The sequence below is a fragment of the Prionailurus bengalensis genome, chromosome E1 (genome assembly GCF_016509475.1).
Source record: "Prionailurus bengalensis isolate Pbe53 chromosome E1, Fcat_Pben_1.1_paternal_pri, whole genome shotgun sequence".
NCBI lineage: Eukaryota > Metazoa > Chordata > Mammalia > Carnivora > Felidae > Prionailurus > Prionailurus bengalensis.
The window spans coordinates 9,005,875-9,021,121 of record NC_057347.1 but is presented as its reverse complement, the minus strand read 5'-3'; the positions used below and the strand labels follow the sequence as shown (position 1 = coordinate 9,021,121).

General features: G+C 49.0%; 1 protein-coding gene across 3 annotated transcripts in view; it reads left to right on the top strand.

Moving 5' to 3' along the window:
* Positions 1-5,418: 5,418 nt before the first annotated feature.
* CDRT1 (CMT1A duplicated region transcript 1) overlaps positions 5,419-15,247 on the top strand; it is a 33,206-nt gene continuing 23,377 nt past the window's right edge. Inside the window, exons 1-7 of one of the 3 annotated variants that reach the window (XM_043583180.1) lie at positions 5,421-6,417; positions 8,445-8,618; positions 9,148-9,345; positions 9,442-9,569; positions 10,352-10,474; positions 12,760-12,869; positions 14,614-14,814. In XM_043583180.1, the coding sequence (XP_043439115.1) occupies positions 5,913-6,417; positions 8,445-8,618; positions 9,148-9,345; positions 9,442-9,569; positions 10,352-10,474; positions 12,760-12,869; positions 14,614-14,814 (1,439 nt within the window). In that variant the 5' untranslated portion in view covers positions 5,421-5,912. Of the gene's footprint in view, positions 6,418-8,444; positions 8,619-9,147; positions 9,570-10,351; positions 10,475-12,759; positions 12,870-14,613; positions 14,815-15,247 lie in introns of all 3 variants that reach the window. The other 2 variants (XM_043583181.1, XM_043583178.1) reach the window with 2 other exon arrangements.

Here is a 15,247-nt window from a genome sequence, read left to right as displayed (position 1 = left end):
GCTGGCCGTAGCACAGCCTGGGGTGTGGGGTTTCATCCCACACCCTTCCACTCGGTACTGGTACCGAGTCCTTTCCTGGCTTCCCGCTGGCTGAGCTCCACAGGTGGCTGTGGGGGGCAGGAACCAGCAGAGACTCAGGTTCGATGTTAGGGCAGCAGAACTGGCCCCTTCTGGGGTTCTTCAAACCGTGAGAGAGGGTGGGAAAAGGAAGTAGAGTTTGGGGGTGCCGTGGGGAAAAGGGTTGAATCCGAATCTTTTTTAAAAAAAGTTTATTTGTTTATTTTTGAAAGAGAGACAGCTCGCAAGCAGGGGAGGGGCAGAGAGAGAAGGAAAGAGAGAGGCTCCGTGCTGTCAGCACAGACCCCAACACGGGGCTCGATCCCATGAACCTGAGATCACGACCCGAGCCCAAACCAAGAGTCAGATGCTCAACCGACTGAGCCACCCAGGCGCCCCTGGTTTACTCAGAATCTTGAACGAAACAGAGTAACACAGGGCAGAAAGGACAGCCGGGGGACTGGCATGAATCCTCCAGGCTGCTGGTAGCCTGGGTATTTGAGAAACCTCCAGGTTTACTTCTCAGCTCCAAAGCCTTTCTTTGAGAAATGTTTTCCTCTCCTGGGTCTTACCTCCCATGAGACCTATTTGCCTGCTTCTTTGGCTACCACTGGTGCCAATTCCCCACCATCGGCTTCTCCCATCCGGCCACCTTGTCCTGCCCTCCACCACGGCCACTTTCTCAACTCTAACACCAGATCCCAAATGGCTTAACCTCCCTGCGTGAGCCAGGTAAGATGCTATGTGTGCGAGAGTGCGTGCGTGCGTGTGTGTGTGTGTGTGTGTAGTGATGGTGAGTGGAAGGGAGAGGCCGCAGAAGCAACTTCCATGCCCGCCTACTTGAAGGAATGTCATCCTCACAGTACAACACCCTGCAGGATAGCGATCGTGTGTCTCCTACAGATAAGAAAACGGGGGCTCAGAGAAGCTTGTTCAAGGCCACGACAGCTAGTGAAAAGCAACAATGGGTTTCCAGCCAGTCTCTCTGACTCCCAGGTCTCTGCCCCTCCAGTGGGCCACAGCTGACCCTCAGCAGGGAATAAAGACTGAATTGGGTGGATAAAACCACTTCCTCGAGTAGGTAGACCAGCCAAACAGATTAAAATCCTAATTTATTTGAAAAAAAAAATCCTAATTTATTTGGACCTTCAAAAACAAGCTACCTTGGGGCCCCTGGGTGGCTCAGTCGGTTAAGCTTCCAACTTCAGCGCAGGTCACGGTCTCACATTTCGTGAGTTCGAACCCCACATTGGGCACTGTGCTGTTAGCACAGAGCCCGGTTCGGATCCTCTGTCTCCCTCCCTCTCTCTCTCTGCCCCTCCCCTGCTCATTCTCTCTCTCAAAATTAAATAAATCAAACTTAGAAAAAAACCAAAGCAAGCCACTTTCAGTTTGTAGCAGTTCTGGGGGTAGTGAGTCTCCCGCTCGTATACCCAAGCGCTCTATGTCTGGGGTACTCGTTCTTCCTGGCCTCCCTGATAGCTTAGAGGCTAATCCTGCTTTCACCTTTTCTCTCGATATCGATTCAGATAGAAGAGGCTGGGCTGTTTGATCGGATCTCCTTCCCAGCCCGATTCCTGTCCCTAACCCCGACTTGAATGCCAGACTGCCACAGCCACCAACCCAGGCAATGACACCCAATGGCTTCCTCTACCTGAGCCAGGTCTCCAGACGTAGGCACCAGAAATGCTCAGTTACTGCAAGCATTTTGGCTTAATCTAGGGAAATAACAGTTATAACAACAAGAGCAGTGCTAACTGGTCTCACGCATCTGGATCCAATCGAATTACTTGCCTTCATCTCTGCCATCCTCATCAGTAAGGTGGGGAAACGGAGGCTCAGCGAGGCCAGGCAGCTTACCCAAGATTACACAGCTCCTAAGTACCAGAATCAATGTTTGAAATCTAGAACTGTCTGCAGCAGAATTGTCTCCGTGCGCCTTGGAAGCTCTTTTTTGGGCTGCCTAACATTCGCAAGGACATTTTGGCTGCAGTGGTGAGCTGGGTGGTAATCGACAGGGAATAGTCTATTACAGTAATTTTTTCCAACTTAGCATTATATCTTTGTTTTTCTGGAAAATTTTCAAACCCATGAGAACTAAAAGACCTGAACAATGAACGCTCGTATACTCTTCACCCACACTCACCGATTATTAGCATTTTGTTACATTTGTTCTTTCTCTGCGTGTAGATCTACACATACACAGTGTGTGTGTGTGTGTGTGTGTGTGTGTGTGTGCGTGTGTGTTGTGTGGGTATTTTTTTGGTGGAAACTTTTGTGACACTTTGCAGATACTCAGCCTGAATACATCAGCACTTAATAGTGATTCCCAAACGTTTTTCTAATGGATTCTAGGATCCCCGGAGCAGCTGCTAATCAAATTTTGTGGCTTGTAAAGCTGATGGAAGACAGTGTCTGTCATATTTAACTTCAGGTTTCAAGGTTTTGTCTTTATCCGAAGAGCCCCACTGCTGTCCGTAATTGCCTTGCTAACAAGTGAACCTTGGAACTTATACATTTATGCTAACGTAACTTCGTACGTTACACATAGAGCTTTTCAGAAGATATGATTTGCAGACGGGATTTTGTTGCTCAGAATGTTCGAAAAGCCCGATGAGCCCCTGGTCTCTTTCTGGGTCATAACTGACTGCAGAAGCCTTCTGTTTTGGGTACCTTAGGGCGACGTGCACTCAGAGGGGTTGGGTCCAACGACCCACATCATCACTCCTGAATGGATCATAAGCAACAGCAAGGGGTAAAGGTCTCAGGAAATACGGTTGCCATTTTCATGTCCTTATTCTTTTAAAAACTATGCACACACGCACTCATTTAAAAAAATTTTAATGTTTATTTATTTTTGAGAGAGAGTGTGTGCAAACGGGGGAGGGGCAGAGGGAGGGGGACAGAGGATCCTAAGTGGGCTCTGTTGCCCACAGCAACAAGCCCAATGTGGGGCTCAAACTCACGACCGTGACCTGAGCTGAAGTCAGATGCTCAACCGATTGAGCCACCCAGGTGCCCCCACAGTCGTTATTTTTTTTACATGCATCTCAACGATGAAGTTTTGGGGGCAATGGTGGGGTGGTCTGGAGCCAATGGCCGAGAAAGTATTCTTGAAGACGTCTTTGGTGCAAAAAGGTGATTTTACTAAAGCACGGGACAGGACCCGTGGGCAGGAAGAGCTGCATGGGGTCGTGACGGGCAACTCGTTATATACCCTCCAGTTGGGAGGGGTCAGGGATGGAGTAAGTCTCTAAGGAATTTTGGAAGCAAGGTTTCCAGCATCTTTTTTTTTTTTTAATTTTTTTTTTCAACGTTTATTTATTTTTGGGACAGAGAGAGACAGAGCATGAACGGGGGAGGGGCAGAGAGAGAGGGAGACACAGAATCGGAAACAGGCTCCAGGCTCTGAGCCATCAGCCCAGAGCCCGACGCGGGGCTCGAACTCCCAGACCTCGAGATCGTGACCTGGCTGAAGTCGGACGCTTAACCGACTGTGCCATCCAGGTGCCCCAAGGTTTCCAGCATCTTGAGGGGCTAGCTCTTGCTAGGGAAATGGCATTTTTTACTGTTTAATAAAACCTCAGTCATGAGACCCTTCAGATGTATATCGGGGGGCCATAAGCTTGGAGTATGATGGCCAGCATGTATCTTGGGGGAGTTGAGATAAAGGAAGTGGACTTACAGGATCCTCGAGGTTGGGACAAGTTAAGCTAAGGTTCCCTTTTGCCCCTAGCAAAGCGTCATCATCCAGGAAGCTGAGCTCCTAGAGGCAGGTCACTCTGTTTCAAGGACTTCTCAATGGACTGTAGGCAGCAAGGAAATTTAATTTTTCATTTGCCTTAGTTGCCCACGTTGCCGTGGCAAGCACTTGAGCCCCTTTGTTCTTGGGTGATCAGGTTTGTCCGAGGAATATCACACACATTCCACCTGGAGAGGGTGGGGGTGGGGGTGCCAGCCTGTATTTTGCCCTCAGCTTGCCCCACGCCCCCTCATCATCAATGTATGCACATACACACATATAAACATAGTAGCTGGCATTGTTTGCTTGGCTGCCCAGAACAGTGGTCCCAATGACGACCATGATGATGACAGCAGTAGGACAATAGTTAGCATTTACTGAGGGTGACCTATGTAACAGGCGATCATCTAAGTGCTTTGCCTATAGTGTCTCATTTAGTCCTCAAAAAACCATTCTGGGTGGTAAGAACTATCATCCTCTTTGTTTTACAGATGAGGAAACTGAGGCGTAGGGGATTAAGCAATGTGCATGCGTATCCAGAGCTAGTAAGCAGCTGGGCTGGGGTCCAGACCCAGGAGTCTGACCCCAGACCCCTCACTCTTCACCACTCAGCTGTTCTGTTGGCTGGGATGCAAGGGGGAGGTACTCAAATCGGAGGGCTGAAAGCCAGCAGCGGAAGGAGGGGAGGGAAGGGACAAAAGTGGGGAAGGAATGAGTTTTGTTTTGCAGAACGGACAGTTTCTGCCAAGGAGCTGCTCAGCCAGCTGTTTCTCGCCTGATAGTCCCTTGCTAGGTATTTTACCTGATAGCCCTTACTGAGCCCGTTTGGAGCTAAGGATCTGCACAAAAGTCCCCCTCTGTCCCCCCCAAGTTGTCCTGAAGTTACCTGCAGCTCGTTCTACTACCAAGATCTCCTGCGGGTGGAATTTTCTGCCATTTTTTGAACATGATGTATGCACTGGCATGTGGACACGCTAGGCATGAACAATTGAACCGAAACGCCTAAGTAATGGAATATGTATAAATCCTTAATGCATATGCAAGCTCCTTGCCCCGCCCCCTAACACACAATAAAAGCTTCCCTTCCTAACCCCAGGGAGACACAGTCCTCTGAGAGCTATCTCCCTGTCTCCTTACTTGTAACAACTCATCAAAAGTTCTCGGCTTTCAAACACCTCTTGGGGTGTGTTCAATTTCATGCAACCCAAGCGGGGACCCCCTTGAGTTCAGTCATAGTGCTGCCTCCCAGACGCGTGTGTGTGCATGTGATTGAGGTTAACTGAAACTTTTCCGCTAAGGAGTGCTTCTCTGCCCAGGTTTCTGGTTAGCATTCTGAAGCAGTCAAACAAGTTTCTTTTAAACATTTGTGTTAGGAAATGAAGGCAGGGATGCCTGGGTGGCTCAGTCGGTTGAGCATCTGACTCGATTTTGGCTCAGGTCATGATCCCAGGGTCATGGGTTCGAGCCTCATGTCAGGCTCTGTGTTGAGTGTGGGGCACGCTTGAGATTCTCTCTCTCTCTCTCTCTCTCTCTCTCTCTCTCTGTACCCCTCTCCCCACCCCCTCTCTAAAATTAAAAGAAAAGAAAAGAAAATGAATATAAACATATTCAGGATCATTGGGATAGCCAGCTTATAACCAAACAGCTGTAAACGTTAAGTTTACATCCAATTTCACATCCACGAATATTTGTAAGTCGTTACTAATAATATCCATTGGAGCTCAACACCAGGCTCCACAGTATATATTTTCTCCTTTAAGAAGGACCCATATGTTACTTAAATTTGACCAACACAGATTCTTGTGGTTCTAGAAATGAGATGACCAGCTCTTTCAGAATATACAGCAACTGCCTCCACCTAAGCAGTGCCCGGTTTAGGAGATTTACGGTAAAGCCATGTTTCCTAGGAGGTCAGTACAAAAAGCCAGGCTTCTACCGGCAGTTTCCGGGAGACACAAGCTTTCCATCCGACGCAGCGTTTTACCTTTTTCTCTGGGAAATGTTTATACTAGAAAAGGCTCAACTGGGATATTCATCAGCTGCTTCCTGCTCCTGTGGTGTTTGGTGGGGCTGATAACGGACAAGGATAAAATGCGCTGGGCATCTCAGGATCATGGAAAACCTGGAACTGAGGCTCAGGAATGTCCCCCATTTTCGCTGTGAGAAGGGAAACAGCTCTGTCCCCGTGTGCCAGAAGTGTGAAACATGTGTCCTCACCTGGAAGATCTTCTCTACCAAACAGTGGTTCCGGAGGATCAGTGAGATACGCCAAAGGAGGTTTCTGGTCAGCATCCTGGAGCAGTTGGATAGCTTGTATTTGTTACACCATTTCCAGAACATCCTTCAGGCCACGCAGGGGAAGGATTTCACCTACAGCCGGTCCCGGATCAACCTCAGCAAGAAGGAGGGGAAAATCGGCAGGTCTTCCTTGAACCAGATGTTGGATAAAACAGTCGAACAGAAGATGAGGGAGATTTTGTACTGGTTCGGGAACAGCACCCACTGGACGAAGGCAAATTACACGCTCTTGCTGTTCCAGATGTGTGACCCCAAGTTACTGCTCACTGCTGCCAATGTCATCAGAGTCCTGTTCCTGAGAGAGCAGAGCAAAGTCGCAGGTAAACAAGGCCACAGGGGGAGAGGAGAGGGCCCCCAAAGGTAAGGAAGCCAGACGTCAGGAGCCTGTAAAGGAACCAGACGTGTGGACAGGCTTAGGTAGACAAGCTTAAGGTTTTCCAGAACGCAGGATAGAGCTCCTTGTCCTGACATGCGGTCCTGTTTGCCAAAGGAGAAATTGCAGGATGTGACTTCCTTCTAGAAAAGCATGAAATGCAAATGCTTTTTATGGAAGTACAGAACTTTTTTTTTTATGTTTTATTTATTTTTGAGAGAGAGCGAGAGAGAGCGAGAGAGAGAGAGAGCGCACGTGCACAGGAGGGACAGAGAGAGGGAGACACAGAATCCAAAGCAGACTCCAGGCTCCGAGCTGTCAGCACAGAGCCCGACGCGGGGCTCGAACTCACGGACCGTGAGATCATGACCTGAGCCGAAGTCGGACGCCCAACCGACTGACCACCCAGGCGCCCCAGGAAGTACAGAACTTTTAACTGTCCGGCATTTGGAAGGGACGTAGGCCCAGTTATGGCTGGCCTGTGCCTCTAATACTCATTGCTGGCGTGGCTCCTGCGTTAGTGGGTTTGGGATTAGATGGGGTTTGGGTGGGATGTAAGGGGGAAGCTTCTGAATTGTTCTGCCCTTCAGTCTGCACTGCACAGAAACCAGGCCAAGAGGTCAAAATGTAGGGCTTGTTCCCATTCATTCCTCCATATTGCTTGCGTCTGCATGAAATCCAACCTGAAGTGGTGTCTGTTCAAGCCTGCAGGTAGCAAGAGGGTCAAATAAGGGTAGGGCAGGCATTCTCAAACCTTACCTTGCATCTGAATCCCTGGGAAGGCTTTTGAAAACACAGAGGACTGGGACCCTCTCCCAGAGGTCCCGACTCCGCAGGTCTGTGGCAGCCGTGAGATCCTGCATGTCTAAGTTCCTAGCTGCTGCTGCTGGTGGTGGTCTGGGGTCCTCACCTTGAGAGCCATTGGTCTAGGGTATTGGTGAGAAGGTCTTGGAAATGTTTGGCCAGCTGGATCAGGAAAGCAAAAGAAGCCAGAAAAGAGGCAAGGGATTAGACAGGGGTCCATCACCGGTTCCGTGGGGTGTTGGGGGTTGGAGAAGACCCGGGAGGAGGGATCAGATGATCAGAGGGAGGGGTGTCAGAGCGGGGAGCCTCAGCGGCTCGGCGGCTCAGTGTCTGAGCCCACGAAGGTGGGGAATTCCTAAATGTCCATGAGGCCTGTTCTGTGGTCATGTTTGTAGACGATTTGCATCCAAAAGAGTTTCAAAGCTAGACGACCCAGGGGAGAGTTAGATTCCCATACATGGCACTGGGTTTCTTCGGCGTGTTAGGGAAGTAACACTCAGGGAATCTGAGTGACACAGCCTAGGCGACAAGTAAAGGGACTTGAAAACCAGGCCTCCCTGACTGAACATGTCCCATCTCTAGGTGCTCCTGCCAGGAGCCAGCAGACCCCAGAAGGCCTGGCTTGTACACACACACACACACGCGCACGCGTGCACACGCACACACACGTACGCACACGTATGCACACGCGGGTCTCGAACCTGCGAAACCGTGAAATCACGACCCCAGCTGAAACCCAGAGTCAGACGCTTCACCGACTGAGCCACCTAGGTGACCCAGAAATTAAATTTTCTTAAAAAAAATTTTTTTTAATGTTTATTTATTTTTGAGAGAGAGAGAGAGAGAGAGAGTGGGCAGGGGCAGAGAGAGAGGGAGACACAGAATCCAAAGCAGGCTCCAGGCTCTGAGCTGTCAGCACAGAGCCCGACGCGGGGCTTAAACTCATGAACTGCAAGTGTGCATTGTGGGTCGGCAAAATCCAACAAGGAGCTTCCTGCAATATTTGCATAGCAACTCGGGGGCTCCCCCGGATAAAACTGGACATAACCGGCTTGGCCCATTTTGTGTGGATTGAAAAGAAGGCAGTAGAAAGAAAACTGTTTTCCTCCACCTCCTTTCCTCCACACACCCCATTAAGGAGCACCCTTGTCTTGGCCTTTTGGTTTTCAGGGCTCAGTCAGTCCGCCAGTGATGTGTTTGTCTTCCCGGAGAAAGACCACCACCAGTCTGAGACCTCGCAGGTCTGCCGGGCAGCCGGAACCAAGAACACATCCTTCCCTTTGTCCAGATCTCCAGGGAAAGAAGGGTTGCTTGAAAATATGGGGGGCGGACCATCTGACACTGGTAAGTTAGCCCGTAGCAGGAAAGCCAATAGGTATGAGACTGGGAAGTCCCCCGTTTATTTATTTTTGAGAAAGAGAGGGAGAGAGAGAGAGAGGGCAGGGGCAGAGAGAGAGGGAGACACAGAATCGGAAGCAGGCTCCAGGCTCTGAGCTGTCAGCATGGAGCCCGATGTGGGGCTCGAACCCACAAACCGCGAGATCATGACCCGAGTCGAAGTCCGACTGAGCCACCCAGATGCCCCTCTTGGGGTAATTTAAAGGAAGTGCCAGACACAATGCCATTTCACCTGAATCGGGCAGGGTTTGATACACTATAGGCATCTCCTTGAACTGGGAAGGCTTGCAAAGCCCTTGTGTGTTTGGTTTGGGAGGTCTTGTTTCCGTTTTGGCAGAAGAAATGACAAAAATCCAGTAGTCTAAGGGTGGACCATGATGAGCTCTATTTCTGGGGAGAGGGTTTGGGGAGGGCTTCTCTTGGCCTGAATTAGAGACAACCCCACCCTGCACCGTTCTCTGGCTTTCCTCCAAAGGACAATGGAAGAGTTCTCTCCAGTGTATTTCTGAGATGAACCGGCTGTTTTCCAGAAAAGCAGGCAGGTCCAAGGCAGAGAGCGCCCCCTCCGATCTGTTGGTTGACTTGGATGTGGTCCGAGACCTGTCTTCTGGGGCCAGAAAATATCGAGACTTCATCCGTCATCTGCCCATCCACCTCTCCAAGTATATTCTAAGTATGCTGGGGCGAATTGGGGGATTTCTCAAGACACTCTTCATCATGGCTCTGATGGGAGGTTCCCAGGTCCATCATCTGTTTTTTTTTTTTCCAGGTCTGCTGGATAAGAACAGCCTGAACAGGTGTGCCTTTGTGAGCCAGCACTGGGCTGCGCTGGCCCAACAGGTCAAGAAGGATCTTTCCATGCATACTTTCATTCAGAACCAGATCGCCTTCTTGCAGGTACTTCCTGGCCGCGAGGGGTTGATCTGGAAACCAGCCTCATTTCCACGTTGAGGTTGGCCTGACAGTGCACCTTTCCGATCTCTTCGGTGGACCCTTAGCTGGCCTCCCGCTCCCAGTTAGCTGCTTTGTAGGCTTTAGCCGTAACTTCCTGTTTGTCCAGACCTGTTAATCGCCACCCGCATTGTCTGTGCATCTAGCAGGGACGACATGTGTAGAAACCTCTCAGGAAGAGAGAGGCAGAGTCTTTCTGAAACGTCACAGAGCAGGGCATTTTGTCCCCCCCCTCTCCCCCCCCCCCAGAGATCTGTCTTGTGGCATGTGCAATAAGAAAGCCATGAGTATGTTTCTGGAACAGTCTCATATGATGCACAGATGTTTCAGAGACCAGTAAGTATGTGTTTAGGTTAAAATGCAAGTCTTCCGGGTAGTATCCGTCTTCGGAATTTTTTATCTCTGTTTCCTGCCCGAAGCCTTACCCCAAATCGTGGACTCTTGGTAGCTTGAGTTTTTCCCAGCAGGGATCCATAGCAGAAGACGAGAAGAGTCAGGCATTGGGAGGCAGGCCATACCTCTGGGAAGCTGAGACCCGCTCGCCATTTCTTGCTGGTCTGGCTCTGGCTGTTTGGTATTCAGGATCCACTTTAAGCCAATCTGCACGTGCCACCTCACCGGCCAGGCCTCCGCCAGAGTTTACCCATCTTTCAGATCTTGCCAAGCACCCCTCTTGGAGAGGAAGGACCAAGAATAGTAGCCATTTCCCGTTATCTTTTTTCCCTCAGGGGTCCTACACAGGGGGAATCGAACCTAATTACGCCAACAAGCTTCTTATCCCGGTTCCTAAGATGACAGATGACGGGAAACGCACGCGTGCGAAAAATCAGAAATGGAAACTGGGAATGAAGGTGGGTTGCGGTGGCATCTGGGGTCCAGACTCGGCCCTCCTGTGAGGGGTACAGGAAATGGGACCATACAGGATCTATAGCATGTGGATACAGGAGATGGGAGGTGACATTCCCTAAGGGAGACCGGAGTTGTGTGCTGTGTGTCCTTAAGCAAGCGACTTCCTCTCCGTCAGCCTTAAATTCCTCAGCTGTTAAATGTGCGGATGGGTTTGCTTTGTCCTCTCAGGGTTCTTCGTTTACTTCCAACCCCACGGCCAGACCATAGCTTCTCATAAGGAAACCGTGTAGTATGAATTTCAAAAGAAGTTAGAAATCTGAATTATCATGGGACAGCTCTTGTTTTTCTTAAAGGCGTGGGCCAAAGAAGACAGACACTTTTGTGGACTTAATTTGACCCGCATTTTTTTTTTTAAATCTTTGAGTTGGCCCATTCACTCATTTTATACATTTTTTTTTTAACATTTATTTATGTTTTGAGAGACATAGAGAGACAGAGCACAAGTTGGGGAGGGGCAGAGAGAGAAGGAGACACACAATCGGAAGCAGGCTCTGGGCTCCAAGCTGTCAGCACAGAGCCCGACATGGGGCTCAAGCTCACGAACCGTGAGATCATGACCTGAGCCAAGTTGGACGCTTAACTGACTGAGCCACCCAGGCGCCCCTGTTTTAGGAATGTTATAATTTAAGAACAGAGAGAGAAACAGGTAAAGCACTGTGGTCAACAGAAGAAAGCATGTGAAGTAGCAAGACAAGGCAGTCCCTTCTCCTAGGGAGAGGTAGAGGGGAGTGCCTCCGAGGGATGGTGATTGCCATGGGTACTGAGCTTGAACGGGGCGCCAAGAATGGTGTGCCCAGGGCTTTGTACACATCATTCACTTGATCTTCACGGTAGATCGCATGGATATCATTGCTCCCAACTTATGGATGTGGAAACGAAGGCTGTGATGTTAGAAAAGTCACCTAAGTTCTCATAGCTGGTTGGTGGTAGGGCTAGGATTTGAACTGGGTCTTTTTCCTCCAATGACTCCACCATGCAGCTCTGAAAACTTAGTTGATGAACGAGAGCCAAGGAATCCCAGCCCAAGTCATGAGAAGTCAAGGACGTCTTGATTAGTTCAAGGCAGGAGATCAGAGCTGCTTGGACACTGGAGGGGAGGCAGGTTGACAGATTCTGGGGAGAGACTTCTAGGTGGACGTCGTTATTTGGTTAAAGATCAAGAGGGAGATTGAGCTGGGAAAAGCGGGCATCCCAAGGAAGAGTCTACAGGTATGGAGAAGAAGGCTCAGTAGGAAGAGAGATGTTCCCAGGGGGGGCTCCCAGATGCGAACATGATGTGGTGGTCTTTTTTGCTTTCATGATAAACTCACCCTGTTTTTTGGGTTTCCTGCTGGCATGGTTGTCATTTCCTTCTAGAAATGGCTGGAAAGAGGAGTGAGAGTCCACTTGAGTCATCTGTGCCAGAACTTAGCATGTCTGGCATGCTACAGTGGTCCAGAAAGTGTATGTTGGAGGGAGGGAGGCACAGAGAAGAAGGAAGGAAGGAAGGAAGGAAAGAAGGAAGGAAGGAAGGAAGGAGGGAAGGAGGGAGGGAAGGAAAGAAGGAAGGAAGGAAGGAAGGAAGGAAGGAAGGAAGGAAGGAACTATTAGAAAGGGAAGGGAAATACCCTTGTTGAGACTTGATACAATTGATTTCCTCTCTCTGAGGCTCAGATATATCTCATCTGTAAAATGACAACAATGTTTTGTGGAGCAAATGATGTACTTTACGAGGCAGCTGTAAGGAGAAATGAAGGTTGCATATACGTGCAGACTTTGAGGCACAAATGCACGGAGAGTGTAGCTGTGATTTTGCCTACGGCTTGAGTTCCCATGAGTACGCTTTGTAGAGTCAGGTATACGTAATACAAACATGAAGCCCGGACTTCTGCAAAACAGTCGAAGGGCACCTGTGACTCGATTTTGTGAACGTACCCTCCGTGAGCTCATTTTTGGAAAAGTTGAGCTGTCGGCGATATCGAGAGTTCACGGAAGGAACCAGAACACACAGAAGATACAAAGTGATGCAGGATGAGTCAGGACCCTTGACTCACCATTTTCTAAGTCGTGGATGACTCTAGTGCCTGCTCATTGACCTCTCCCTACCAGCACGTAGTGGCAGCCACAGCCCAAAGAGGCAGAGTCCTTGGGCCCTTATGTCCTGGCCAGGGAAGACCTCAGGGGGTGCATATTTGGGGCCCTGGGTAAAGTTGCCACTGTGCTTTGACTCCAAGTGTTCCCTTGTTAGAATGACTACAACCTGTGGACCGCATACCAGAACCAGGAAACTCAGCAGGTCCAGATGGAGGAGAGAAATGTCTTCTGTGGGACTTATAATATCCGCATTCTCTCTGACACGTAGGTACTGGGGTCAGAATCCGGGTCTTCAGGGACCCTTGAATTAGCCGCCTTAGGATTCCCATGACCCGGTTCACTTGGAAAAGGCAATCCTTCCTGACCTCAAGCTCCAGCTCCCAACTAAAATGAGATCCCCTTTCGAAACCAGGTGCTGGGTTTTTGGACCATTCTCGGCAGTGGGTGGAGGGCACTTTCCCATTATAATTTTGGGTACACCAGTCGACCATCCTTCGCACAAGTCATGTGCATGAAATTACCGTGGTTTTTTTTTTTTTTTTTGAATATTTTTGTTGTTTTATTCTAGTTTTTTTTTTTTTTCAATGTTTATTTATTTTTGGGACAGAGAGAGACAGAGCATGAACGGGGGAGGGGCAGAGAGAGAGGGAGACACAAAATCGGAAACAGGCTCCAGGCTCTGAGCCATCAGCCCAGAGCCTGACGCGGGGCTCGAACTCACGGACCGCGAGATCGTGACCTGGTTGAAGTCGGACGCTCAACCGACTGCGCCACCCAGGCGCCCCAATTATTCTAGTTTTTAGAAGGAAGGTGTGCTTATTGGGAGAAAGAAACCCACCAAATGCCAGCAAATATATCGAGAAAAGCCAAGACCTCCTACAATCTTGTCATCTAGAGATAACCACCATTAATATTCATGTCTAGTCTAGAATTTTGTTCTTGCGTGTACTATACCTACAAGTTTTAAATAAAAATGGGGTTATGCTATACGTATTTCTATAATCCACTCCGGCAAAGTACCATGGATATCTTCCCATGTTAAACATGAAAATGGCGCTTATGACAACCGCACGGTGTGATGTCACCTGTCTGTGCCGTAAGAAGACATTTTAATGATCGGCTCTCTGCCATACTTTAGGCCTAGGACTTTGCTCTTTTTTCGTAAGGTTTCGTAAAGGCCATCTCTCTCTATTTTCTTTCTGGCTGTGAATCTAACAAATTACATCTTGACCGGTCAGTAGGGCGAAGACCAAGAAGATAGGGGAAAGGCAAAGTTGAGTTTTTATGGATCGCGTGGTGATAAGCGTGCCCCTTAGAAGAGATGATGGCTGATTGAGCTCTAGGTATAACAAATAGAATGAGGACAAAAATATCACAAATTCTCATCTTCAGGCATGACCACCTCCCTTTTGCTGAAATAATCCCACTTCACTCCGTGGGCCTGGAGTAATTATAGTAGGTATCCCCTTTCACGATAAAATGTCTCAATTCAGACAATACATGGTTGGGTCATCTTGCGCATATTTTATCCATTGGCTGGTAATCTTATGATTGGAAAATTAATTTTTTTTTCAACGTTTATTTATTTTGGGGACAGCGAGACAGAGCATGAACGGGGGAGGGGCAGAGAGAGAGGGAGACACAGAATCGGAAACAGGCTCCAGGCTCTGAGCCATCAGCCCAGAGCCTGACACGGGGCTCGAACTCCTGGACAGCGAGATCGTGACCTGGCTGAAGTTGGACGCTTAACCGACTGCGCCACCCAGGCGCCCCGAATTTTTTTTTATATTAAAAAAAAATTTTTTTTAATTTTGCCTGAAAGGACTTTTTGGTATGGTATAAGGTAGGGGTCCCTTGTGCTATATCCCTTGTTGGAAGGCCCCGAACTTTCCATTATACCATTGTTGTAGGTGACAGCCGTCGTAGGAAGTGAGTTGCTGGAAGGGACACTAACTTTTCTTTCATGGATCATCCTTTCCACCCCCACCCCACCCCTCCGGCAACTCAGGTGGGACCGAAACAGAATCATTCACTATTCTGGGGGACATTTGGTAGCAGTGTCATCCAATCGGAAGATCCAGCTTCTCGATGTCATACAAGTAAAGGAGGTACCCATCGCGTTCCGAGGCCACGCCGGGAGTGTCCGCGCCCTCTTCTTGTGTGAGAAGAAGAACTTTCTACTGAGCGGAAGTTATGACCTGAGTATTAGGTGAGTGGTCCAAGGGCGTTGTGGTGCCCACCCTACCCAATGCCTAAAGTCAGCTTGTGGAGGAAGCAGGCGTGCCTTTTCCTTTTTGTGTTTAGCGAAAAGGTACCCTAAATGATACCGACTTCTCGAATAACCCGAAGCATTTTTTCTTTTTTTGGCAAGGTAAAAACCAATTAATTTGTATATCGTTTAAACTTTAACAAGATGAGATAGATTTATAACAATGATCAGCTCTATTTTCTTTTTGAAAAAATGGTCATTTATTTATTTTGAGAGGGAGAGGAGCGGGGGAGAGAGAGAGAATTCGAAGCAGGCTCTGCAGTTTCAGTGTGGAGCCTGATGCGGGGCTGGATTCCCCCAAACCATGAGATCACGACCTGAGCCGAAATCAAGAGTCGGATGCCTGACTGACTGAGCCACCCAGGTGCCCCAG